Source organism: Telopea speciosissima, chromosome 10 (assembly GCF_018873765.1).
Source record: "Telopea speciosissima isolate NSW1024214 ecotype Mountain lineage chromosome 10, Tspe_v1, whole genome shotgun sequence".
NCBI classification, from domain to species: Eukaryota; Viridiplantae; Streptophyta; class Magnoliopsida; order Proteales; family Proteaceae; genus Telopea; species Telopea speciosissima.
In genome coordinates this window covers 36683387-36711178 of record NC_057925.1, presented here as the reverse complement: position 1 = coordinate 36711178, position 27792 = coordinate 36683387, and the positions used below count along the sequence as shown (strand labels likewise).

Sequence of the window (27792 nt, the reverse complement as noted above, 5' to 3'; positions counted from 1 at the left end):
GCCTTGGTCGAATAAGGAAGTGTTTCTTTACTGGAATCATTGGTTTGATCGGTTCCAGCCATGTAACTCAATATAGGACAAAACAAAGGTCTTACTGAGAAGTAAATAAGAACTTATCTGAGAAGACGATGGCAGGAATTAGTAGCATAGGTTGAATACAAATCGATAGTAGAACCAGTGCACAACAAACAACCTTGAATGGAATAGGAGAAGTCACGAACTGCTTGTTGCAACCACGAGAAAAGATATCGATTGGGATCAAACCCTCTCTGATACCATGTTCAGAAAATAGATAAACACAATGGAGAGACAATAGCCATTAATGAGGTTCGGTCTTCCTTAGAAGCCTACGTCCTCGGGTGAAAACTCCTAGTTTTTCTTATTCTTCTTGGGAGATTGATCATATTCATAAATAGGTGGAGATACAGTCAGGTTACCATACATAGAGGAGAGGGAAGAAGGAAATACAATCAATTGCAATATTTGATCAATTATCTCCTACTAAGAATAGAAGATACGATCACCAACACCGATCAAAGGGGGAAACAAAATTAATATATTGCTTTAAGATTGTTAGGGTTTAGGGTTTAAGCACAAGGTTGCTTAAAGCATTACACCCTGAGTATCTAGTTTGGAATACCCAGACTACTGCCTCCAGCTAGTATTTGTAGGAAAACTAGGGTTTAGGTCAGATGGGCAAATTACTAGATTGTCCCTCACAGCCTGAGTATTAATACAAGTAGGATTATATTAGAACATATGAAGGGATATTACATAAATACCCTTACAATACCTTCCAAATACAATACTAAGGCCAACCAACGCTGTTTATAAAACCATGGAATTGTTTTGCTTTCAATAAACTAAAGCCACCGAATCACATTCTATCCATACCTTAATCCCATCTCCTTTATTCGTTGTATACCATAAATAAGTCCTTCAAATTCAACCATATAGTTCGTCCCAATACCAATGTAAAGGCTGAAAGATGACACTACCCTTCACTATCATCCCTAGTAATTCCCCAAGCTCCAGCCTTTCCAAGGTTGCCAATAGAACAATCATCTACATTTGATTTATGCCAAAACTCCATAGGCTTACATAAAACACCTCGCGAATCAATTGAGATGATTGTAGTGACTAGGGGTGCAACAGGGTGGGGTTGGGTCGGGCTTTATAAAACCCTAGCCCAACCTGAGTCCTCATAGCTGGGCCCACGCCCAAACCGGCCCTGACTCAGGGCCTAAAAAATCCAACCCTGACTTGCCCTTAGGTTCGGGCCAGGCTGACCCTAATTGGCCTTGATCATGGGGAGGGGTAAGGGATATGTATGGGTTGGACTAGGCCAGGGAGAAAATTATCGATTTTAGATAAAATAGCACTATAATAAAATGTTTATATTACTTATTATCTTCGTATATAATATATTATATAACAAAATGTGGGTGATATTTAAAGTTTATAATATATATATTATATCAATATATATTTTACAGTATAACTTAAAATAGGGTCGAGTCGGGCCAGGCCAAGCTCAGCTCGAGGCCTCAACCGTGGCCCGACCCAACCCTGATTAAGGATTAGAAATTTCCAGCCCTGACCCGCCCCCAGGACCAAGATATCTTAGCCCAGGCCCTGTTTAGGCTCGGGGCGGGCCAGGGCGGGTTCGGGCCGCCAGGTAGGGGTGTAAATGAATAACCAAAATCCGTTTCTGTATCCTTGTCTGTATCCATTTAGCACTATCCGAATCCGTCCGAAAGTTAAACGGATACGGATATTAATAGGCTATAGCTATCCGAAAAGCTATATTTACATGCAAACGGATAAAATATCCGATCTGTATCCGTGTCTCTATCCATCCGAAAACTAATCGGATGCGGATGTGGATGCGGATGCGGATATAGCACTATCCAAGCCCAATCCGATCCGTTTACATCCCTACCGACAGGGCCAAACTTGCACCCTTAGCAGTGACCATGGAATTTGTAGTTTCCTTGCGATCATCAATCAGTCACATTCCTGACTGTTCCTTCAAAATTATATGACAGCTCCTTGAGATGTGCATCATAATATTCAGAAATCCATTCCACATATTAAAGAGTTGGGGAGGTGGCAATAGATTGAGGGAACCCTTCTTTCATTAAGATATCACTAAGCTATAAAACTCAATAGTAGGTTGAGGTGGATACTAGATTGCTTAATATGTTTCTTGATGAGGCCTATTTTGCAGTCTTTATTTTTCTTCTTGCTTCCTGAGAAATGTTTAGTGGCATTAGGTCAAGAAGAAAAAGAAACAGTCAAGAGAGCCTCTCAAGAAGAAGAGTATAGACTTTGACAGGAAAAGGTCCAGCCTATTTAACAAAACAAGTTGAGATTTACAAAATAGCACATTAGGTAAATATCTGAATGAATATTCACCATCCATAAATTACTTGATGATGCTCAAAGTGATGATAATCAGAGGCCAGAGCCCCTTCCCTGTCCAAAAAAAAAAAAAAAGAGGATTAAATCTTCATATCAGGCTTCAATCCTCTTGTGAAAATACCCAGTTTGGTTGGCTGTGACTTAAGGAGCCACCAACTAAAGCTAAACCTACATAAACAATGTTGAGTATGGCCAAATTGACATGCGTTCTGAGTTCGACTCCCCTTACGTCTTTGGGGCCAATCCCACAACTTCTATGGTTCTCATAGGATCCAGTGTTGACTCGTTGCGTATGTATAGGGGCATCTGCGCGTGCTTGAGGAAGTAGTCGCGCCGAAGGTCTGGACACCCTCCTTAGCAAACAAAAAGTATGACCAAATCTAGGGAAATCAAGATGGACACCATAGTTGGAAAACCAAGTTTTCTGACTCGACTCGTCTTTTAGAAAAACCTACTGACTTGGCCTTGTCAAACCCGGTCAAGATGAGTCATATTTTTTAATGCAATAAATATGTATAAATTAGTAAAAAATCAGAAAAATATGGGAAAACCAGGAAAAATAAAAAAAAATCAAGGAATCACAGATCATTGCATTTTGAGTTCGTACCACTAAACAAGAGAAGAGAGTCAAGGAGTTGAGGGTTTCTTATTGTTTTAAAATATGAATTTAATTACTATTTTACTCAAATCATTTTCTAAGTGAATCGGCTTTATGGTTTTTTAAAAAACAACGATGCTTGTCGAGTTTGTCATGACACGGGTAAAAATACCGAATCTTATTTGACTTGGACGATTTATGACCCAGTCTCACCATTTTTTACCTATACCTAGGCTACACAATTCTTGACTAAGTTTTTTCAAAATTTTGACTTGACTCAGGCGACTAGCCCTAGTCAAAACCCAAATTTCCAATTATGATGGACATAACATCTAAGTTGTTAATTGAAGTCAAATCTCACTGCCAGATTGGCACAAGTTTTTCTTTCTTACATGTCAAGTTTGGATCCAAATAGACTTTATAATATACGTATTAAAAAAATTACAAATTAATTTTTATTAAATTACTTTTAAAATATTAAAGGAACAAATATCAACATAACTAATTCATGTCACATGGTAGAAATCAAGGATTTATTGTTGCCTTCCCAATCTACACTTAAGTGCTGTGGGAAAATTTTGCAATTTTCTTTTATAGAGGAGGGGAAGAGAAAACTGACTAAGACTTTTGTTTCAACCAAGGATTGATAATGAAACATGTCACACAACACACCAAGTTCAAAGAATCGACTAGGTGAATGATCACAGTGCGTTTGTTTTGAAATTTCTTCGTTCAAAAGAGGAGTGGAAGACCACTGAGAGAAGAGAGAGAGAGAGACAGCTTGAGGTCACATTGACGTGGGACCCAAAAAGCATATGCTACAACACCATAAATTAAAGTCATAGGTTCGCCGTCTTTGCTGAACCCTCTTCATCTCATCTCTCTTCGCGAGATAATGCTACAAAAGTCTGAAACTTTTCATCTCATATTTATCGAGAATTAATCGGATCCAGATCCTCTACTGCCGAGCTGCTCAGTAGGACCGTGCTGCCCAGACACGGTGCTGTGTGCAAAGATCGCCTTACCCCCACTTAGACAAGGCGTTTGGACAGAGCTAAGGCGAACATTGCACGTAACACCATATCTGAGCAGCACGGTCCTACCGGGCAGCTCGGCAGTAGATGATCCAAATTCGAAATAATCATACTTGAAAAATCAGATTTTTTTATTTGATTCATCTTTGAAAAATAAAAAAACAATCATACCTAATATATATGATTCTTGATTAGATTTTTCAAAATTTGGACTCGACTTGGATGTTTCGCCCAGTCAAAACTGGTTTTTCAACTATGAAAATAACACCGAATAAGTGTTTTACTATTTATCTTTCCAAATTACCCCCAAAAATAAAAATAATATAGAGAGAAATGGCTGTCCGTCTGCGTGGCCACTGCACCAGCATGGACAAGCATCTGACCAGGGATAGGTTGGTCATTTCACTGTGCCATGTGTCTTGGTAATGGGACACTACCACACAATGTTTTTTTTTCATAAAGAAAATTTTACCTTCCAAAACTTAAGTGCATTTTTCATGGGTCCTCTTTAATTATCAAAAATGCCCATTGCGCTAACATGGATGCCACGATGGAATAACGTGGTTCCCAACAGATTAAATTAACATTAACTAAAAATTTATATCTAATCAATAATAATTAAATTGACTCTCTTTGGTGATTAATCATCAATCACATGCATTAACATGCAATGTCAAACACCTAAGAGCTACTGTTCAGATATTTTTCATGGAATCATTAGTATAACAAGCATGGAGTTCTAAGATACAAGCATCAAATGTCTATAGCAGAACAAGCTTTGAGGTGTTTTGTTGTGTTTTGTTTTTTTGGTTTTTATTTATTTTACAAACTTGTTTTGTTTTGTTTTGTATTTATTTTTTTTACAAACTTGTATGCAAGGGTGTCAAGTGTCAACCAATCAGTTGGATCAGTCTTCGGTCAATTTCAGTATTTAGTATGTATCGGGTTAGACCGAAACCGGGTCAGTCTGGTTGGTTATAGTCTCTTTTTAGTTCCTTTAATGCTCTTATAGGATTATCATCGGCCAGGTCTTGGTTTGTCATATTGATATACTAAAATAAGGCTCGCCAATATTAACATGACGCATGGCAAAGCCACGACTATAGACGCTGAATTTTGTCACCCCCCAGCGATGACGACAATCAGACACACATGACTGGCAATGCCCCCGAAAACCAATACTGTATAACCCAAAAAAAAAAAAAACATCCCCACTCGCCCTGTAGAGCATACATCGTACATACGGCAACCCTGCCGGATGGCCCTGCACGGCCTGCACAACCCCACAAGGCACTAGGCTGATTACTCTGAGATCGCGTGATCTATTCCCTAGGTATATCAAAAGAACCATGTACCCGCAATTCACTATCACGAGCGATAGGTATATCGGTCCTGTCAAGGGTGACCTTGTTTTGTCCTATCAGCCTACCTATTACATGCATCGTGTAGAAAATTAGACCATATACGACTAGGATATGCCATAAACTAACCTCGTAGCTTTTCGAGGCCGAAAGTGAAAATCTCAGCAACATACTTTCTCTTAATGCAGAATACCAATCAGGGGAAGAATTCTATTTGTCCCTCGAATGTCCCTCGATGCACGTCGCACATCCATTCAGATCAGTGTATAAAAAATATAGTCTCAATTGTCCCTCGGAGAAAGATACACTGTCTAAATAATGTGACAGTGATAGAATTCTGATGAGAGGTGCTATGTATTAGGAAAAGTAGATCATTGAGAAGTCCTCGATTAGATCTCCTTGTGATGATTCAAATTTGATCTTCGAGAACTGTTAAACAATGAAGGATCTATGGCAAGCTTGCATCATATCCCAAGATCGCAAGAGTTATTCCCGAGCAGTCTTGAACAAAGATGGAAACCTTACCATCAACTACCTGAGTGAAATGCAATCAAGAGAGTAAAAGCGAATTGTCACTTTATTTGTATGTATATATGCGTGTATATATTTGCTTGTAAACAAAAAATATAAAATATTAAAATAAGATAAAAAATGTGTCTCCCCACTTGAGTCCTAAATTGGTCCCCTTTTACCTTTGCAAGGCACAATTCCACGACAAAGAAAATCCTCATTACCCATGTGGAACCGTTATGGCGGTCGATTGAACCGGCCCAATCTCTACCAGATTCCACCTTCTAAGTTTGTTGAAAATTCTAGTTCACCTCCCTTGACTTCTAGTCCCCCAACACAAAGTCCAACAAGGTCACCCCTATCATGGGCACCATGGATCCGCCAGAGGCCAATTCTTCAGAGGAAGTATTGAGTCAGGAAATGGTTAGCATATGGAGGGAAATGACAGAGATTAAATAGCTGGTTATGCAGTTGGTCCTGTCAATGCAAGGTCAATCTTGAGCAGACAATGCACCAACACCCCGAGAACCAAGGGTGACCCCAACGATGTCTAGGGCACACCCCAAGATCATAATAGAAGAAGAGGATATAGCCATCAATGCTCACCAAGACCCACCAGAAGAAGAAATGGAGAAGCAAATGAGGGAGAAAGTTGAGAAGCTCGAAGTGGCAATGTAAGGAAAGACTGTTGAGAAACCAAAAGAAGACATGGTCTGCTTCGCTGGAGAAAGAATACTCAAAGATTTCAAATGGAAGCTCGACAAGTTCGATGGGACAAGAGACCCCCGAGCTCACTTGAAGATTTTCATTACAGTGGCCAAGTCGTGGAATCTCATAGAAAATCAAATGGGCAAGCATTCCTTTACTCGTTAGCGGGATCAGCCCTGAGGTGTCTAACCCAATTGGACCAAACTAAGATTCAAACTTGGTCGACAATTGTAAAGGCATTCACTAAAGAATACTCTTACAACACTGAAGTGGACATCATTCGGCGTGAGTTGGAAACCCTGAGGTAGGAAGCTGACGAGGGATTTTCTAACTTTATCATGAGGTTCCATGAAAAGACGTCCAAGATGTGGAACCACCCGATTGAATCAGAAAAGGTTGAAATCATACTGGAAAACCTACATGGAGAGTACCATGATCGCCTCTACTCTCTGCACATCAAGACCTTTGAAGCACTTATAGCTATTGGGAAGCGCATTGAGGATAAGCTCTTCAAAGGGAAATAAGCCCAGACTTCAACCAAAGAGGCTTCCAGATCTTATTCTGGCAAGAACAACAACGGAGGAAGAGGGAAATGCCCCGAAGTGAATACAGTTACTACCGTTCAGTGCACCGAGAAGCAAATTTCACCAACAGTTGCTCCTCCTTTGGTGATTCAGGCAGAGCAATCACCCCTCCCAGATAGTTTACCTTTGGCAGTATGACACCCACTCGCCTTTTCTTCAAATTCAAGACTGAAGGGATGTTGGATATTGTACCACCAGGCCCGTGAATATGACCAATCCACCTCCAAGATATAAATCAAAGTGGCACTGTTATTATCACAATCAGAAGGGTCATTAGATAGATAGGTGCATACACCTCAAACATGCAAATGAAGACTTGATAGATGTGGGGAAAATTGAATTGAAGACAAGTCAAAAACTTAATGTGACTTCTAATCCACTGCCATATCATGGAGTGAACATGTTACAAGAGGATGTTCCCTTTAAGGACCCTATAGTCCTGATTCAACTTGTGAAGCAAGAGCGAAGGCTGATAGACGCTCGAATCTATAGGGCTATCCTAGCAACCCAAACTGAGGAGAGTAAGAAAAAAAGAAAAGAATTAGAGGTGCTAAGGCAAGAACCGAATGAAGGATTCTTCGACTTCGTCAGAAGGTTCTGTAAAAAAGCCGAAAGGATACTACCCCATCTAACAGAGGAAGAGCAAGTGGGGATAATCCTACATAATCTACATAGAGTGTATCATGAATATCTTTACCCTCAGTAGCTTGATGAAGATAAACTTGACTCCCTAAGATTATCCATGGGATTTGTGAATGTTTTGGACGAAGGGACAACGGGTTTGGACCTAACCACTCTAATCCGGCCCATAAAAGCACCTTTGAGGGAATTGAGAACAGTATGGAGTGATAAAGTGTGCCTTATATGGCAGATGGATCTCCCTGCAGAAGGAAGAACCAATATCAGTAACTTCCTAAAGGAAATGTACAAAGAAGAGATGATTAAAAGTTAGCCAACGCCATTTTGTGGCCGGAGCATGTACGCTCGAAAAAGGAGAGTTAGAAGAATGATGGTATGTGTTTACTGTGCAAGGAAAAATTGCAACGAAAAGTCCAGAGGAGGCGGACAACATTGTGATTGAGGGAAAGGCCTAGCCTCTAACCATCGGATGATGAAGCTTGAATTCCTAGAGAATGAACTCAATAGCCTCGGACCCAATGTGCAACTGAGAACATTTGGGTTCACCGATTATGAGATCAATCACATGGCATATGTGGAGAATTTGGAAGGTGAAGAAGATTTCATAGTTCACATTCAACCCATTGAGGAGGGTTCATCTGAAGACAGCATGAGAACAATTGAAGAGGTCACCCCAAGTCTGATCCAAGCTGTATATGCACTAGCCATTGGTGAAACTCAATCTGGAGATACTTTCCTAATCCAAATGGGAGGAGGGACCGACGATAGTGAAGAAGAAGACTTTGAGCCACAATTTGAAGATGAGTTCTCTGTTGAAACCCTATAGTGGATAAATAGCATCGGAATTGATGATGATGAAGCAGACCCAATAGACTTCATTCAGCCTATCCCTCAAGAAGACGAAGGAAGAAGCGGCGACGAAGAAGTAGGGTCTCCAGTAAATCAAAGAAGGGTGTGGTTCATCAAAAGGGAAGACATCCTTGAGCTAATGTCCACAACTCATGACATCCTATATAAGGCTACTTCCCACTTCCCAAACATACATTACATGAGTCAAGGAACATGACCTGGTTAAATCTTGCTTTGGCGAAAGATTTCTTTGGAAATCCTCCTCAAGATCCCATGTTGTACTTAGACAACTGGCCATATTCTGGGCCCCCGAAGATGACAGAAGAATGAGAAACTTGGATCGGTAATATCAATACCGAGAATCCATACTTCGACCCAACAAGAGGAATTCACCTTGTTGATGGCAGTGGAGAAGAAAAGGATGATTCAAGCAATGAGGAAACATCCAACAAAACTTTGAATGATGAAGTAATGGATGAATACACTGGTGACGAACCACCCGGTGAAGCATAAAAAATGGAGATAGAACCTTTTGTCAACCGATATGAGGAAATTTATGGACCAAGGGCTTGGTCTCTTCCATTCGAAGTAAGAGGGATCCTCAGAATGGTCGACAAGGTTCATCAAATGCTTTTTGAAGTAGTACCTTCAGATAAAAGGTACCAAGAAGAATTGTGATGACAACAACCAGTAAATGAAAATTGGCCACTACCTCAAGTCATGAAAGAGTTGGAAGATGTTGTCACCCTGATATTCGCTTTGGTAACAGATCTGTGTGGAAGTCCTCCAGCATCCTTAGATTGTGAAAGTGAGGAGTATCACGAATGGGTACGAGCACACGATAGGTTCTACTTCTATAACATCAATATGGAAAAGCGAATGAAAGATCCCACAGAAAACATTCACCCAGTCATCTCCAGTGATGAAGAGGGCTCATCAGAAGAGGAAGAACATTTTGGATCTCTATCTAAAGCAATGATATTCCAAAATCAGCCAGCAAGATCTTTGAAATGATCCAACAGATGATGCTAGTAGGACTGCGAAGGCTGGACCATGAACAACTCATTAAGCACCTCTATGAAAAGCAAGAAACCTTGTCCAAAATTCTACAGAAGGCCCAAAAGACAATTACGACCTTGAAAGCAGAATGTGAAGTCACTAGCCCAAGAAGGAGGAGTACCATGGTGGGAACCCTTGTGATCTGAAAGTGACTTGGATGATGAGGAGCTGTGCCCAGTCGAACTCATCACAAAAGTGAAGGAGCTCGAGGTTTCGAAGACCCAAAGTGGAAAGATTTTCAAAAATAAAGGATTGATTGTAGAAAAGCCCTATGCGCCTGCCCCTAATCAAGTCAAGTACGAGCCAAAAAATCAGGTACTAAGCCAACTGAAGAAGGTACAAGCTAACATCTCTGTCTGGGGATTATTGATGGCCTCCCCATTGCATCGGGAAGCAGTTTTGAAAGTACTTAACAAGGTTCAGGTGCCAATAGAAATGGGTCCAGAAGAACTCTCACACATTGTAGGGGCCACCTATGCCATGCAGTCTCCTTCTCAAAAAATGATCTCCTGCCTGAAGCAAAGGACCATAATCGAGCTCTACACATTACAATAGAGTGCAATGGGAACTGAGTCCCTCAAGTTTTGATTGACAACAGATCGGCTCTCAATGTCATACCTCTCAAGATGCAAGTTGTATAGGATTGGATCTGATCCAAATGAAGCCCTCTGCTCAGACAATCCGAGCGTATGATAACACAAGAAGGAAGGTTCTGGGTGTTTTGACCACAGACATCCGAGTCTGACCTGCTCTGTTCACTGTGGAATGTCAAGTGATTGACATCCAAGCATCATTCAACATGCTATTGGGACGGCCTTGGCTGCATTCTGTAGGAGTACTAGCCTCAAACCTGCATAAAAAAATGAAATTTGTCTATGAAGGAAAAATGATCTCTATCTTTGGCGATCCAGAGATTGTCCACACCTTGGCAAGCATCGAAGTAGGTGGGGAAGCTTAGGTAAATATCCAGTTGGGAGGATTTGAGATTGGGGCAATCAGTGTAATGGCCTCAGAAATGAAGGAGATAATTTCATCCAGTTACCCATCCGCATGGAGCGGAACAATTCTGAAGATGATGAACAACATGGGATATTTTTTGGGACTTAGATTAGGAAGGAACCAACAAGGGATTCCACAATTCCCTAACTTTTCTACCTATGGCAACCATCGTGGGCTGGGATACAAGGCACAAGAGAAGCGAATTTATCCTGAGCGAATGAGCCAAGAATGCCAGAAGGCCAAGAAACCATCTCCAGTCTTTAAGACTTTAAATTGATATTTTGTCAAAGAAGGTGACAGCTTCCTTTACTGCAGAAATATTGAGCCTTGGTTCCATCATGACAATGTAAGTCTCTAGCTAGGGTTTGAAATCTTCTTTCAGGAGGACATCGATTGCCCTTGAAGTAGAACAGATGAAATTGAAACCTATTAAAGAAGAACTAAACATCGGAGGACTATTTGAAATAACCATGATCTCTGCAGGGGGAGGAAGAAGGGCCAAAACCTTATCTGTTATTTCACCCTGTCCAAGAGCCAATTGTGAATTGGATTAGTATCTCTGAAAGGTTTAGTGAGACAGAGTCTCAGGGAGTGGTAAGCTCCGATTTAGTCCTGTCTGTCGATGAGTCTGTTGTAATCAAGGAGGGTAGTGCCTTCTAGTCTGTCGAGTCTGCTTGTATTCCTGCTCTTATCATGACTGAAATCAACCATTCCGAGCATGTCTCTTCTCCATCTGATTCCCCTTTTGATTCTTCTTCTGATGATGAGGATATCCTCGAACATCATCATTTAATAAAGCAATTAAAACAAAGAAAAGCCTAACATGTCCGAGAGGACATATGCCCCATAAATTTGTGAACTGAACAATGCCCACGAATGGTTAAGATTTATGCCTCCCTCACCAAGGAGGAAGTCGGTCAAATGATAGCCCTGTTAAAGGAATTCCAAGAAGTGTTCGTTTGGTCCTACGAAGATATGCCCGGCATCGACCCAAAGATAGTGCAACACCAATTGCCTATTTATCCAGATGCACGGCCAGTCAAGTAAAAGCCCAGAAGGATACGACTTGAATAGAGTAAGAAGATCAGGGAAGAAGTCATAAAGCAATGGAATGCAGGATTTTTACAAGTGACGCAATACCCTTAATGGTTGTCCAATATTACCCCTGTACCCAAGAATGAGGAAGGTGAGAATGTGCGTGGATTTTTGAGACCTCAACAAAGTTAGTTCGAAAGACGACTGTCCTTTGCTGCATATTGACATATTGGTCAACAATATAGCAAAACACACCTTATTATCATTCATGGACGGATTCTGTGGATACAATCAAATCAGCATGGGTCCAAAGGACAGAGAAAACATAGCATTTACCACACCAAGGGGAACATATTGTTATAAGGTTATGTCCTTTGGTTTAAAGAATGCTGGGGCAACATATCAAAGGGTGGCAATGGCCATTCTCCATAACATGATACACAAAGAAGTGGAGGTGTATGTGGATGACATGATTGTCAAGTCGGCCACTCGACAGGGGCATTTTGTGGCATTAACGAAGTTCTTTGAACAAGTTAAGGAGTACAAGCTAAGGTTGAACCCTTAGAAGTACGTGTTCAGAGCAACAACAACGAAACTCCTAGGATTTCTTGTCAGCGAGAGAGGGATAGAAGTGGAGCCCGACAAGATAAAGGCCATAAAAAAAATGCCAGCACCAAAAATAGAAAAAGAAATCGAGGGTTTCTTAGGACGAATTCAATACATAAGTCGATTTATAGCCCGGCTAACCACCGTATGTGAACCCATCTTCAAGCTCCTAAAGAAAGAAGAACCAAAGCAATGGAACGACAAGTACCAAGAGGCGTTCGTAAGGATCAAAGAATACCTGTTGAATCCACCCATCCTTGTTTCGCCAGTATTGGGTGAACCACTGCTAATGTACTTATCTGTCGGCAAAACAACAATGGGATCCATGATGGTGCAACAAGACCAGAAGAGTGGGGAAGAACACGCAGTTTACTAAAGCAAGAAACTGTTGAGTATGAAACTTGTTATAACCCATTGGAAAAGACGTGCATTGCTTTGGTTTGGGTGATTAAGAGGCTGAGACATTACATGATTGCCCATCAAATCTGGCTCATCTCAAGGATGGTTCTGATTAAATATCTCTTCGAGAAACTGGCGTTGATAGGAAGGATGGCCAAATGGTTGTTGCTATTGTCAGAATTTGACATAACATATGTCAACCAGAAATCCATAAAAGGACGACCAATCTCAGAATATCTAGATGCATACCCAATCGGGATAGATTCACAGCTACTAGAACACTCATTCCAGGATGAGGATTTGGCATATGTGGAGGAAGAAGATTGTGAAGACTGGCGGCAATTGTACTTTGATGGTGTAACCAATCAAAGAGGATATGAGGCAGGGATATTGTTGATAACCCCAGATGATCTGTATCTGCCATTTGCATTTTGGCTAGAATTCTCTTGCACTAACAATATTGCAGAATATGAAGCATGTGCAGTAGGTCTTGAAACCGCTATGACATGAGAAATCAAGAAGCTGAGAGTCTGTGGGGGATTCGTTGATCGTGATTTGTCAAACTCAAGGGAAGTGAAAGACAAAGGATGAGAAGATAAAACCTAACCAAGAACATTTGGAGAACTTGATCAAAAGCTTCGATGAAATCACCTTCAAATATTTGCCAAGGGACATAATAGATTCGCCGACGCCCTAGCTACTTTGGCTTCGATGGTTGAATGCACTCTAGATACTCAAGTTCGCCCATTTTTGGTAGATAGAAGGCATGGACCAGCATATGAAGAGTCAGTAAATGCTCTGACAACTGATGGGACGTCGTGGTCTGCACTCATCATTGACTTTATCAGAGAAAGGAAATATCTTACCAATTCCACTGCCAGTGAACAAAAGAGGTTGCAGAAGCACGCCACACAGTTTGTACTTCAAGGCGGCCTGCTATACAAGGGTCCTACGATGGTATACAAATACTGTGTGTAGATGAGGAACAAACCCAAGTCATCAGGGAAGAAATCCATCAGGGAATATCTGGGCCACACATGGATGCCAGGATGCTCGCCAAGAAAATCCTCAGAATGGGATATTATTGGGCAACCATGGAAGTTAATTGCGCATCAATCGTGCAGAGATGTCACAAATGCTAAATATTTGCCAATATCATTCATATTCCTCCAACGTAGCTCCATTTGTTAAATGCTCCTTGGCCATTTTCAACATGGGGCATTGATATAATTGGGAAAGTCACGCCAAAGGCATCCAATGGACATGAATTCATCTTTATGACCATAGACTATTTCACCAAATGGGTGGAAGCACAGTCTTATGCTGTCTTGATAGCTACAAAGGTAGCAAAGTTCATCAAAGAGAATATTATATGTAGATATGGAGTGCCACATGCCCTTATATCCGATCAAGGAGCACATTTTTGGGGAAAAGCAGACAAGTTTTGCGCCAACTTTGGTATCCAAAGGCATCAGTCTACGACTTATAAACCACAGACTAATGGAGCAGTGGAAGCAGCCAACAAGAATGTCAAAGTCATTGCAAAAAATGGCTGATACCCATAAGGATTGGGCAGAAAAGCTCCCGTATGTGTTATGGGCCGATCAAACCTCAATTCGAACCTCTACTGGGGCAGCCCCTTTTTCCTTGGTCTATGGGATGGAGGCAGTATTATCCGTAGAAATCCAAGTGCCGTCTCTCAGAGTATTGATGGAAAACAAATTACCTGGAGGAGAATGGATGCAAGCAAGGCATGACGAGCTTAATCTACTTGATGAAAAGAGGATGAAAGCTGTGGATCACCTCAAAAAATACCAACTCAGGATGGTAAGGGCATTCAATAAAGGTGTTTTCTCATGCAACATCGAAGAAGGAGATTTGGACTTCGAGAACAAAGAGCACCAGTTCATGACCCAAGGGGCAAGTTCAGGCCTAATTGGAGCGGACCTTACTATGTGAAGGAAATCTTGGCTGGATAAGCAGTTCGTCTTACTGACTTGGATGGAGAGGATGTAAAGGGCTTTGTCAATATGGACCAACTTAAAAAATATTTCATGTAGTCATTTGATCTACATGAACTATGTTTGACCTAATTCCTTTCCGAAGGATACGTAGGCAACTTGGCATGCTCAAGTGTGGTCTCAACAGCCAGTCCCCACCAGGGGCATTCCTCTAATTCTGCCATCCGGTATCTCTGTCATTCAAGAACCCTTTCTGCTAGTTCTGCCACTTGGCACTTCTATCTGTTATAAAGAAAATCCACCATTTGGCATTCTTTCATGTGTCTCTAATAGGAGCAGACTAATCCTTGAGTCTTAAAAAAAGAAAGACAAAAGAAAAGAAAAAGGAAAGGAAAGAGAACTGTTCTAGTTTATTAAGGAAGCTCTTTGATTGGGTGCAGGTAACATGCGTCATCCACAGAAGGCAACCTCCCTCGATAAGAACTTGTGAAAATCGACCCTTAACATGAGTTCTGACGATCCAACTTTTCTGGAGGACGTTCGATTGCCAATCCTAGGAAGGATCATGTGCCTAGAGATTCATCACGACATGCTCCGACAAGCACACCAATGTTGGGATCTAAAGCTGTATATCTCCAGATTTGGAGAAGTAAGGACAACACCTACAGTTGAAGAATTTTGAGTTTGCATGCTCTCACCACCACTAGGGAGACTCTTTTGCCCCCCCTTACGCAGCAACTACGAAGAAGTTTTACAAGATTTCTTCGAATGGACCAAGAGGGAAGTCAAAGAGATTATGAATTACAGAAAGGTGGATATTCTAAAAGTAGCAGGGATTTTCTTTAGGCAAAAAGGAGTCAAAGGAACCCAACAAAAGAACAGAAGGAGAGCATATCTCTTTTGCATGATCGAAAGATACTTGTTGCGAACTCCAAAAGAACTGACACCGAAAATTGTGAATCTACTGGATAAACTATGGTGGACATATGTAATGGTAGGGTGATATTGTTGGTCTATGTGTCAATTCCCCATCTTTTTTTTGGTTTTCCTTACCCTTCTACCATTTCCATGCGTGTAATGATCAGGGATCGAATAAAAATATCAGGAAATTGTGCATTGCAAAGGAAAAAGCAAGTATCTTAAATAGATTAAAATATTATTCCCATTCCATAAGCATAATATAATAAATAAAAAAAATAGGCATTGTCCAATCATTCCACTAACATTCCCATAATTAAAAAACATAAAGTCTAAAGGAAATGCATGTAATGAGAAAGGAAGGAGACGAGGCTAGTTCTCATCACTTGAGGATAAAGTCTCGGCATCCAGCACCTCCTCATCATCATTAGTACATCCCTCATTATCAATACTCTCATCATCATGCGGCACGAACGGGGCAAGGGTGATTCCTGCAAACGCCAACTGTCTCCTGAGATGTCTGTTTTCCTCAGATTGATTATGGCTGCAGTTCTCATGGTAATCCCGAGAATCCCTCATAATGCCAAGTTGGCCGCTCAAGGTTGGTTTCATTTTGAGAAGGTAAGGTCTCAAGAAAAAAAAAAGGGAAATGAAAAGAAGAAGAAGAAAGCACCCACTAGTTGTTGGACATAACATGACCGCTCGGAAAGCACCACATCCATGCTTGCTTGCATTCAACAGATATCAACATATCTGTAATGAGAAAGGAAAAAACAAGTATCTCAAATAGATTAAAATATTGTTCCCATTCCATAAGCATAATATAATAAATAAATAAAATAGGCATCGTCCAATCATTCCACCAACATTCCCATAATTAAAAAACATAAAGTCTAAAGGAAATGCATGTAATGAGAAAGGAAGGAGATGAGACTAGTCCTCATCACTTGAGGATAAAGTCTCGGCATCCAGCACCTCCTCATCATCATCGGTACATCCCTTATTATCACCACTCTCATCATCGTGCGGCACGAACGGGGCAGGGGTGATTCCTGCAAACGCCAACTGTCTCCTGAGATGTCTGTTTTCCTCAGATTGATTACGGCTGCAGTTCTCATGGTAATCCCTAGAATCCCTCATAACGCCAAGTTGGCTGCTCAAGGTTGGTTTCATTTTGAGAAGGTAAGGTCTCAAGAAAAAAAAAAGAGAAATGAAAAGAAGAAGAAGAAAGCACCCACTATGTTGGACATAACATGTCCGCTCGGAAAGCACCGCATCCATGCTTGCTTGCATTCTACAGATATCAACATATCGCTCGGCATTAATTTGTTATGACAAAAGACTAGAGTCAGCACCAAGGGTGAGGAACTCAATGAAAAAAAAAAAAGTGACGTACCCCATCAAAGGTAAGAGGAAGTCCCAGGTCATGGTTAGAAACTTTGCAGGTAGGAAGAACAGTTTGAAGACTAGTGCCATAGAGAGAAAAGGTGGTCCATCCGTGGTACCCTGGGATGAGGTCGCTCATCCTGGCGATGCAAAGATCGGTGCTAGTGCTCTGAAAAGGGCGGGAATCCGCGCAGCAACTATATGAGGGAAGCATCCCATATACACCAGGAGTCAGGGGATGACCTGGATACTACGAAAAGAAGAAAGCCAGATTGTCAAAATAAAGAAAAAAGAAGGACATAAAGTAAGGGCAAAATTCAGAAGAATACCTCAAGGCCTTCTTGAGTCAGGTGAATGCAAATCGTCTCTCGGAAGAGAAATTCTTGATAGTTCTAATAAGCAAAAGTCAACCCCATGCAAGGGATTCTGACCCTTAATTCTCTAATATCAGGAGATAGAAGAACAGAATGCATATGGGAAGGAGGAGGATGAGGTACCGGCTGGGTGGAATACCACTGAAGGGTGACCCTCTCTCCTAGATAAAGCTCGGCCCCGGCCGGTCCTTCAAAAACTATCCGTCTCTGAGTGAGCACAAGGGTAAAGTTGTAATCATCTTGATCGCGCTCCTCATCAATCTCCTCCTCATCATAGGGATGCCAATGGACCTGGCAGACATGATCAGAAAAGTCAATCATCATAATTAAAAATAACATGAGGAAAGTATTGACATTACCCGGTTGATTGTCAAGTTCGTTGAGCTGGAGGCGCACTTGCAGCTTGTCAATGATGGTGCACCTCGATGCCCCTAGCGTGTCGCTCTAGGGATGTAGGGGATGGTTTCATCAGGAGAAGGGGGGACATGAATCCCCAGAACTTTATAGCACCACACTTGTTAATGAAGGATGACATAAGGAAATGACAGAAAATAAGAAAAATGGAAAAGATAGGAAACTTAAATGTACCCAAAGGACGTAGGTGCAGCCAGTGAGAGTGGGTGACCCCAACAGTAACCTATCCATCATCCTCAAGAAGTGGGCATAAGCAGATCTGCCCCAATCAAAGGTCTTGGCATCTTCAAAATCTATGAAGAAACGAGTGAAGGAAGTATCTACGTGACCTTACCCATCACAAAAAAAGACATTGGAGATCAAGTATAGGAGAAAGCTTCTAGCAGCCTGGTCTAGGAACTCATCAGAAGAAGTATCATCTATCTCCTGGTCATCCCACTTCTTCTTCAAGGAGGGTATGAGCATGACACGCTCAGTCACCTCAAAGCCGAGAATATTACTAATCTCCCTCAGAGACCTCATCCGGTCTGATGGAGTCAATACAACGGGCCTCCTAGTGAAGGGAAGACCGGTAATCATAAAGAAATCTAGAGGGGTGATGGTTACCTCCCCTGCAGGCACATGGAAAGTGTGGGCCGATGGCCACCAACGATCATCTGGAGCTCGAACGATTGGAGTGTCGAGCTTCGGGGTGACTACTTAGGCCGTGCAACCAAGCCTAGTGCGATCTACCCTCTCCCTCAAAGCAGGGTGAAGGTGCCAATACCATGATTGAACATCGTCCATGCGACAGTATTTCTTATAACGAGGGGCATAGAGATCCTATAAAGTAAATGGCTGAAATGAAATACTGAACCAAGCATATGCTATGAAAGGGAAAGAAAGCAAGAGTCACTTACATCTGTGAGACCTTAACCCCAAATGATGCAACATTTGTGATGGGCTGTGTCCATCATTGTGGAACCAATGTACCACTCTGCTCGTATGTCGCCCATGGACCCTGAGGAAGGGCTCCCAGATCGAGCTTTCTTTACAAACATGATGAAGAAGGAATGCAAAAAACACAAGTAGGAAGAAGAGAGAAATGCAAAAGAAGAAAAGAGAAAAAGAGGAGAGAGGGCAGAGCTCCAAAGTGGAAAGCCCAAGAGAAGGAGGAGAGAAAGTGAGGAATGAGGGACACCCCCTCTTTTAGCCAAAAAGCAAGGGGCGTGCCTGGTGGGGCCACGTGGTAGCATTGCGGCCTGGCTACGGCCCCGCACGGCGGCGCCACATGATCCACGACCCTTCACGACGACACCGCGCAGGTCTGGGCAAAAAAAAAGTTTTTTTGGCCTCGATGCCATGTTCCCTTGGGCCTCGTTGCCATACCCTAAATTATTAATTTTGAAAATTTTAGACCAGGAAACTACCAGTCTTTCAAAATTTTGGTCGGATGCCGTCTCATCGTTACACTTTCAAAAATTCAATCGTGATGCCGTCTCATCGTTACACTTTCAAAAATTTTATCGTGATGCCGTCTCATCGTTACACTTTAAAAAATTCGGTCGCGATGCCGTCTCATCATTACACTTTCAAAAGTTCGGTCGCGATGCCGTCTCATCGTTATACTTTTCAAAAATTCGGTCCCGATGCTGTCTCATCGTTATGCTTTTCAAAAATTTGGTCGCGATGCCGTCTCATCGTTACACTTTCAACAATTCGATCGCAATGCTGTCTCATCGTTACACTTTTAAAAAATCTGGTCGCGATGCCGCCTCATCGTTACACTTTCAAAAAAATTTGATTACGATGCTATCTCTTCGTTACACTTTCAAAAATTTGGCCGCGATGCCATCTTATTGTTACACTTTCAAAAGTTCGGTCACGATGCCGTCTCATTGTTATACCTTTTGAAAATTTGATGGTGATGCCGTCTCATCGTTACATTTTCAAAAATTTGGTCGCAATGCAGTCTCATCGTTACACTTTCAAAAATTTGGTTGCGATGCCGTCTCATCGTTATGCCGTCTCATTGTTACACTTTAAAAAATTCGATCGTGATGCCGTCTCATTGTTACACTTTCAAAAGTTCGATCGTGATGCCGTTTTATCGTTATACTTTTCAAAAATTCGATCGTGATACTGTCTCATCGTTATACTTTCAAAAGTTTGATCGCGATGCCCTCTCATCATTACACTTTCAAAAAATTCGGTCACGATGCTGCCTCATCGTTATACTTTTAAAAGTTCGATCGCGATGCCGTCTCATCATTACACTTTCAAAAAATTCGTGATGTCGTCTCATCGTTACACTTTCAAAAGTTTGGTCGCGATGTCGTCTCATTGTTAAACTTTTCAAAAATTCGGTCACGATGCCATCTCATCGTTATACTTTAAAAAATTTGGTTGCGATGCCGTCTCATTATCACACTTTCAAAAATTTGATCGCGATGCCGTCTCATTGTTACACTTTCAGTTCAGTCACGATGGCATCTCATCATTTTACTTTTCAAAAATTCAGTCGCGATGCCGTCTCATCGTTACACTTTTCAAAAATTCAGTCACGATGCCGTCTCATCATTAGACTTTCAGAAATTCAATCGCGATGCCGTCTCATCGTTTAACTTTCAAAAATTCGATTGCAATGTTGTCTCATCATTATGCTTTCAAAATCCGATCGTGATGTCATCTCATCGCACACTATCATCACTCGGTCACAGTGCTATCACATTATCAAAAATCCAGGTGAGTAACGCCACTTTAGATCCGAATCCCACCAAGCAATGTTCGAACGCCAGGAGGAAATCCGGCCGAGCAATGCCCAAAGATTAGGTTCCCGCCAAGTAATGTTTGAATGCTAAGAGGAAATCTGGCCGAGCAGTGTTCAAAGATCAAAATCCCAACATGCAATGTTCAAACGCCAGGAGGAAATCTGGTTGAGCAGTGTTCAAAGACTAGAATCCCAATAGGCAATGCTCGAACGCCAGGGAGAAATCCAGCCGAGCAATGCTGCCCCACCAGGTAAGTACACGCCTAGGTAATGCCATCTGAAGCTCAAAGGATTTACCGAGTTATTTACCAAAATGTGGTTTTATCATCCAAAAATCCGTCACCTATGAGCAAAGTGGCGGCAATTTTCGCTCACCAAATGGTTTTAACAAAATGCGATTTTATCATTCAACTCTGCCATCTATGAGCAAAGTGGCAGTGATGCATGCTCCTGGTGACAAAATCAAGCGATCTTTTGTCTTCGCCCTTTGGCTGTCGGCACGAGCCTCGGCCAAAGAGGGGCAAACTGTGGACACTAAATTTTATAACCCCCCAGCAATGATGATAATCGGACGCAGATGACTGACAATGCCCCCAAAAACAAACAGTGTATAGCCAAAAATAAAAATCCCCACTTGCCCCATAGGGCATACATCGTACATACGACAACCCTGTCGGATGGCCCCGCACGGCCTACATAACCCCGCAAGGTAGCATCACGCCCGTGGCCTTGCCGTGTAGTGCCACGCATGCACGCATTGCGGCCCTGCCGAGTGGCACCACAGAAGCTTGCGCGGCCTTACCGCGCTTGTGCTGCGGCCCGATCATACGGCCCTGCGGGTGTCCAAATCCAGATTTTTTCCCATTTTTAGTCCACCGCGGCCCCGCCATGCGGCCTCGCACATTTTTCACGGTGCCGCCGAACCCAAAATTTGTCTATAAAAAGGGGGTCACCCCCCTCATTTGCATAATCCAAGTTTGTGGGAGAGGGGGCACCCCCAGAGCTCCAATTTTCTAGTTTTTCCTTGTTTCCTTGTTTCGGGGCTTTTTCCCAATCCGATTTTGAGCCTTCGAGCCTTGTCCCCTATCCGAAGTCCGGGCTATCTGAGTTTGGCTTCCTCGACCCTTTTTGCCAAAATCTGGGAAACCTCCCGTGGCGTAGCTACTCTGTCCGGCCTTTGAGCCCCTAGTTTCCAAAGCCTTGGAACACCGTTATTTTGTCCGAGATTTTAAGATCCGACACTCGCAAGCCGTTACTTTGTCCGACGAAGGGACAAAGCCAGTCTGTTGCCTCCATCTGAGCTGGGGTACGTTGTTTGTCTTGCATAATTGCATTTATTTAAAGCGTACAGATATACATTTCTTCTGTTAACTTTTTAATTCCAGTACGATGTAGTCCTTTCGAGTATTCTCGTGTAGTGTACAGTAGTTAGCGTAACATAGTTTAATTTAATTAAATAGTTGGTGCATTCATAAAGGGAGAATATTCGAAAACAAGCATCTAGTAGAAAGACCGGTTTATCCAGGCGAGGTGGGTGCCTAACACCTTCCCACTCTCGTAAGCTGACCACTTACCCCGAATCTCTGACCAGACCAATGGAAGTCTTGTAGCCCTTCTAGGGCTACACCAATGGGTCCTGGCCCTAACCCTAGGTGGCGACTCCATTTCATGTCATTGTATGACCCCCATCCGCTGATAAATTGACTTATACCCCATGAGAAGTTGCATTCCTTCTCTCCCTCCAACAGAGGAGCATAAAGAAACCCTCTGTGCACCCAATCGAGAGCGTCAGGGACGAAAAAAGACCGGATCCTCAAAACGACCACATGGAGTGACATTTGACCCATCGGGTTATAATCGGACTGCACCCGACCAACCCAGATTGAGAAACCTAGACATGAGGATACAATCCCCAATATAAAAGGCAACATACATTTCCAAATCCTATTATAATGCTGCCGGAGAGCAAGAGCACTCCTACAAGGAAACATGATCTTCCACCGACCAACAATATGGAAAATTCATGAACGATGGGACTCTCCAGCTATCACTCTCCTAACAGGACTCTTATCTTAATAAGCTCGATGTAAAGCGGAAGACTCATTGTCTCTTAGTAAGGCATAATGTCTGTCTAGTTTAATATATAATTCGGAGGCCTACGGGTCAGGTAAATCATCTAACTCATTGCTCTCTCAAGTTCTCTTGAATTGTCTGCTGCTAAAGAGACCTGACTTATACATCAAAGAGTCCCCCACCAGAGAATACCGGCTCTCCCTTATTCATCTTTTCCTCTTTACAGGTTCCATTTAGGAAGGATCAATTGAAGATTTCTTGATGCAACACATATACAAAGAGAAAAATATTTCAATAAATATGCACTTTTTAAATTTTTATGGGTTTTTATTTTATTTTATTTTATTTTATTATTATTATTATTATTTTGGTTTCAATCCATTCCATCGGTCTTATCAGCCCAATCGGTTCTGATTGAAATCAAAACGGAATCGAACCAATAAGTATGAATTAAATGGTTTATCATGGAAAATAGTGTTTAAACTAAATCTATCCAAAACAAGACAAGTATTTATCGAACTTTAGTACTATTTCTTTTCAGTTTTATTTTTAATCATTTTTATGCTTTTGCAATATTATGATCTAAGCATAATACCATTAATTTCCCTTTCATTTCTTAATATTATGTATCATATATTCTTTTAATATAATATTTTAGTTGTTATTTTGATGTTGACATTAAATGGCAAATACCTATGATTTCTTTTTTTTTTTTTTTAAATTTTTATCCTTTCTTTTTTTTTTTTTGGTTAAAGGTGAGCAAAGGTTTATATTAAAAAAGAAAAAAGATGTCCAAATACAAAATTCCAGGCATACCTAGACAATAAGACACAAAAGAAAAATGCCAAAGCCTGCCATGAGATTCTACCTTCAACATTGCCATCAACAGAGACCCCATGACAACACAAGAATTAACTAATAGCTTTAAGCATCCACTTTCGGCATTGCCATAGCAGAAGACTCAAAGCAACTAGCTAAATCTGATAAAAAAAAAAAAATTCTATTCCTTGGAACCAATATCTAAGTCTTCTTGGGCATCCTAGAATACACCCTATTGAACAAAATTTGGGCATGTAGAATTGTAGACCAGATGTTGCAGATTCTTACAGAGGCTCCCTTTCTTGGATAGTGCATCCGCTATAGGATTCACCTCCCTGTATCAGTGAGATATTTTGGAAAATTATCTCCTCCAGTTACCTGCCCAGCCTAGTTCCCCCAATGCCTCTAATAAAGGGGGTGGATCCCACTCGGGCAGAGTGTTCGGGCAGGGATAGGGTGGTCATTGCAAAATGTCACCAGCCCCAGCATGACCTAGATTACCAAGAGAGTAGCCACTTGTCATTGTCATATTATTTTAATAATATGATAAATATAGATTGTATCATATAGATTGTGTCTATTATTTGATGGGACATGGTACCCACCATGTATCATCAAATTAACTACCATTTTAGAACTAATTTAGAAATGTAATATAACCAGTTCTCCTACCAACCCATTAAATAACAATATCAGATATGCTTGTATATATAGCTTCTAATTTTTGTGGGGGAGAAGGCAAGAGTTAATATATATAATTAACAGAAAATATTATTACAACCTTTAGCACCCTTCTTTTTTTCTTTTTTTTTTTTTAATCTTTTTTGATAGGTAAAATTTTTTTATCGAAAAAAGTGTAAAATTAAACACTTTTCAACATTTTTTTTACAATAGTACACAGTCCCTCAAGGAGCTCTGATGAATAAAATATTTTTTTTATTTATTTTCAATTTTTTTATAACTCAAATATTATCTGGGACTCGAAGAAATCTATAAGTTTTATTAAAATATAAAACTAATAAGAACAAAGGGGGAATTTAATTCTTTTTACCCAACCCATGGAAAAATAATCACTCTCAACGCGAGACCACCAAATCCATTGAATCTATGAAGTCTGATTCATCTCTTGTTAAACATATTGAAAAAAAAATTTCTCCATAACAATCTGTTCACCAAATGTAAAATGGGTAAGTAAAAGCAATATTATTTGTATCCATAAAAGGACAATTATATTTGGCCAATACAGTGAAGGTTTCCCTTACCCTATTAAACTATGAATTTTTTCTACGCCATGAGAATTTAAAGATTCTCGTGAGAAAGCAAAACACAGAGAACCAATTATTACTTGTAAGAAATTGTAAAAGCGACAGGGTCAAAATCTCCCCCTTATTTGTCTCGTTTCTTTCTTCTTGCACGTTCTCCTTCTCCCTGAGTTCTGTCTTTTGTTTGTAGCTAGTGCTTAATTTTCCCAACTCTCGCTGGCCCACATTTAGCAATTTTAATGGTTTTATCTTTTTTATTGAGACTGATATCTATTATATATACATCTCCTCTTCCCTCCCTCCCTCCCTCCCTCAAACCTAACAAAACTATTTCATTTTCATTCCCTTTTCTATCTTGTTTGATCAATGGAGGACTCAATGATGTCTTCTATTAACAAAGCCATGTCTTTTAAGGAAGAAATCGATTGCCCTGAGGAAAGTGGTTGGACAGAATATTTTGAAGACTTCTTGAATGACAATGGAGATAATACTTCTTCTTGTTCTTCTGATTTTGGGACCTCTTCATTAGTTTCTGATGCTGCTTCTTGTGCTGCATGGAAGTTCTCTGATCATCAACAATTTATTAATGACTACTCTTCAATGATAGGCCCTCAGAAGAGCTGTAAGAAATTGAATTTCAAGAAGAAAAGAGCCAGAAAAGTTCTCCTTGATGATGATGATTTGGAGGACACTGCCAGTTCTCCTTGCAATAGTCCCAAGGTATAGACAAATTCCATGTTTTTTTTTGTTTTTTGTTTTTTTTTAAATCTCTCGAGAAAAAATGAAAATATTTCTGGACCAGTTTTACAGAAGAAACTCTACAAATTTCTGTCGATAGGTTAGTGAGCTAAGTCCATTCCATATGAACAGAAGAAAGAGAGAAAATTGGGTAGACAGTTCTCAGGTGAGTTTCCAGTTTCCATTTGTAGATCATTTAGAGATTGTTTGGATTCTCTAGTTTCTCCTTGTTTCTGGATTTAGATTATGTTGCTTATCAATTTATTGTGTTTCTTATTTATTTTGTAGGAGAAGGGAAGTCAGCAGATTGATGAGAGAAATGAATTGGATTTCATTGGTACAGAAACTTACAGTACAGAACTGAAGAAAAGGGGGCTTTGCTTGGCTCCCATGTCTTTGCTAATGAACCATCTTAGATAATTTTGTTGGAAAAGGAATTTGATTATGAATCGGATTCCGATTTCTATTAGGGAAACCTAGAGGTATTTCAATTCGCTTCCGCCGAATCGTACCTGCGATATTAACAAATTTCATCAGACATATTCAACCTATAAACCTCTCTCTCCCTCTCTCTCTCTCTAGCATAACTTGTATATCAATCTTTCATTTACGTGAAGTGCAAGGCCTATACTTGTATGGAGAAATCCACTCTCTCTCTCTCTCGTGCATATCTTGTAATCTATCTTTCATGTACGAGAATTGCAAGGCCTATACTTGTATGGAGAATCTCTGTACCCCTGTGCATATCCTGTAAATCTTTCTTCCATGCATGAAATTGTATGAACAATTCAAGTCTTGAATTTTTTCAATACATAAATATGTTTTCAATGGAAGAAAGCTTAACAAAATACACCGTTTTGGGTTCAGAGAACGTTTAATCATTCAGACCTTTGTTAGAGATAGATAGATTATTTTTTCTTGTTTTTTTGGGGGTGAGTATCAATTTTATTCTAAGAAACCCAAAGAATATGACACCCATGAGGGAGAGAAGGAAGGAGAGGGAGAGGGAGAGGGAGAGGAGGGGGGGGGGGGGGGGGGAGCGGCTTGGGTCCATGGAGGAAAGGCGGCCACAAACAAGGAGATTACACAGAATATTACTGAAGTTATGATATCACATGAGTTTTAGAGAAAATGGAATTATTGTATTCATTGATCATCAACATAAAATATATATATACAAGATGGTTAGCTCTAGTAGGCTATGCTGTCAAAGAGATAGAGTCTCACTAGGAAACTCAACAAGGGATAAAAGCCTACATAAAATATAACTCTTTGCTTGAGAGGGAAACCGAGTATATGGTTTCCTATTGAGATGGAAACTCTATACTTCATAATACACCCCCTTAAGTGGAAGAACCGATGTTTTGAATCTTCAACTTGTCCCTTAAAACTTGGAAACGAGTAGAGGAGACAGCCCCTTGGTGAGGATGTTGGCTAGCTGATCAGTGGTAGAAATAAACTGAATGGAGAGTTGATGCTTTGCGACTCAATCACGAACAAAGTGGAAGTTAATCTCCACATCCTTGATACGAGCATGAAAAACTGGGTTGGTATATAAGTATGTAGCTCCCATATTATCACACCACAATAGTGTAGAATCACAAAGAGGGAAACCCAGTTCTTGAAACAATGCTTCAAGCCAAATGAGTTCCGCAGCCGCATCGGCGAGGGCTTTGTACTCATATTCCGTTGAGGAGTGAGCTACTGTCTTTTGTTTCTTGGATATCCATGAAATCAAATTTGGCCCAAGGAAAATGGCGAACCCGCAATAGGCGTCCTGTCTTTTGCATTACTAGCCCAATCGGCATCAGAGAAAGCCTGTATTGTAACATCAGATGATCGTTCAAGAAGCAAACCATAGGATCAGATGTGTTTGAGGTAGTGCAGAATGCGCTTGACAAGTGTCCGATTGTCTTCGGACGATGAATGCATGTACTGGCAAGATTTATTAACAGCATAGGAGATAGCTGGTCTGGTAAGAGTGACACATTGGAGCCCCCCAAAAATGGACCTATATGTGGTGGGATCAGCCATAAGAATATCCCTGAAGCTGATGGTTTCATGGTGGTTAATTAGGATTGGGGTCATTACAGGCTTGTGGTATCATGTTGGTTTGGGAGAAGTGGGTCCAGGGAGTGGTGAAGTGGTAGTTTGGGCTTGGAGTGTAGGGCAGGGTTGTAACTGCATTTGGTGAACCCTTGTAGGAGGGGGTGGGACTATTGCGGTACTGGCAACTTGTAAGCCAGTTTGGGAGGTGGACAGTACTGGGCTTCAGTGAGAGGGTGGTGGAGGG

General features: G+C 41.0%; 2 protein-coding genes across 2 annotated transcripts; both read left to right on the top strand.

The window, feature by feature from the left end:
* The first annotated feature begins 13516 nt into the window (after positions 1-13516).
* LOC122643523 lies at positions 13517-14361 on the top strand. The gene is made up of 2 exons (XM_043837139.1): positions 13517-13762; positions 13984-14361. The coding sequence occupies exons 1-2, from the start codon at positions 13517-13519 to the stop codon at positions 14359-14361; spliced, it is 624 nt and encodes a 207-aa protein (XP_043693074.1).
* Positions 14362-25094: 10733 nt separating this feature from the next.
* On the top strand, positions 25095-25919 carry LOC122643970 (vascular-related unknown protein 1-like). The gene is made up of 3 exons (XM_043837555.1): positions 25095-25481; positions 25600-25665; positions 25788-25919. Exons 1-3 carry the CDS (start codon positions 25128-25130, stop codon positions 25917-25919), a joined length of 552 nt encoding a protein of 183 aa, XP_043693490.1. The 5' UTR covers positions 25095-25127.
* The last annotated feature ends 1873 nt before the right edge of the window (positions 25920-27792 follow it).

What these genes read in the sequence shown, in the direction of transcription:
- LOC122643523 (XM_043837139.1), top strand. Translation starts at nt 13,517, where the DNA reads ATGGTTGAATGCACTCTAGATACTCAAGTTCGCCCATTTTTGGTAGAT. An exon ending in TATACAAGGGTCCTACGATG is followed by an intron (nt 13,763 to 13,983) that starts GTATACAAATAC and finishes CCTCCAACGTAG; the next exon opens with CTCCATTTGTTAAATGCTCC.
- LOC122643970 (XM_043837555.1), top strand. Translation starts at nt 25,128, where the DNA reads ATGGAGGACTCAATGATGTCTTCTATTAACAAAGCCATGTCTTTTAAG. An exon ending in CTCCTTGCAATAGTCCCAAG is followed by an intron (nt 25,482 to 25,599) that starts GTATAGACAAAT and finishes TTCTGTCGATAG; the next exon opens with GTTAGTGAGCTAAGTCCATT. An exon ending in ATTGGGTAGACAGTTCTCAG is followed by an intron (nt 25,666 to 25,787) that starts GTGAGTTTCCAG and finishes TTTATTTTGTAG; the next exon opens with GAGAAGGGAAGTCAGCAGAT.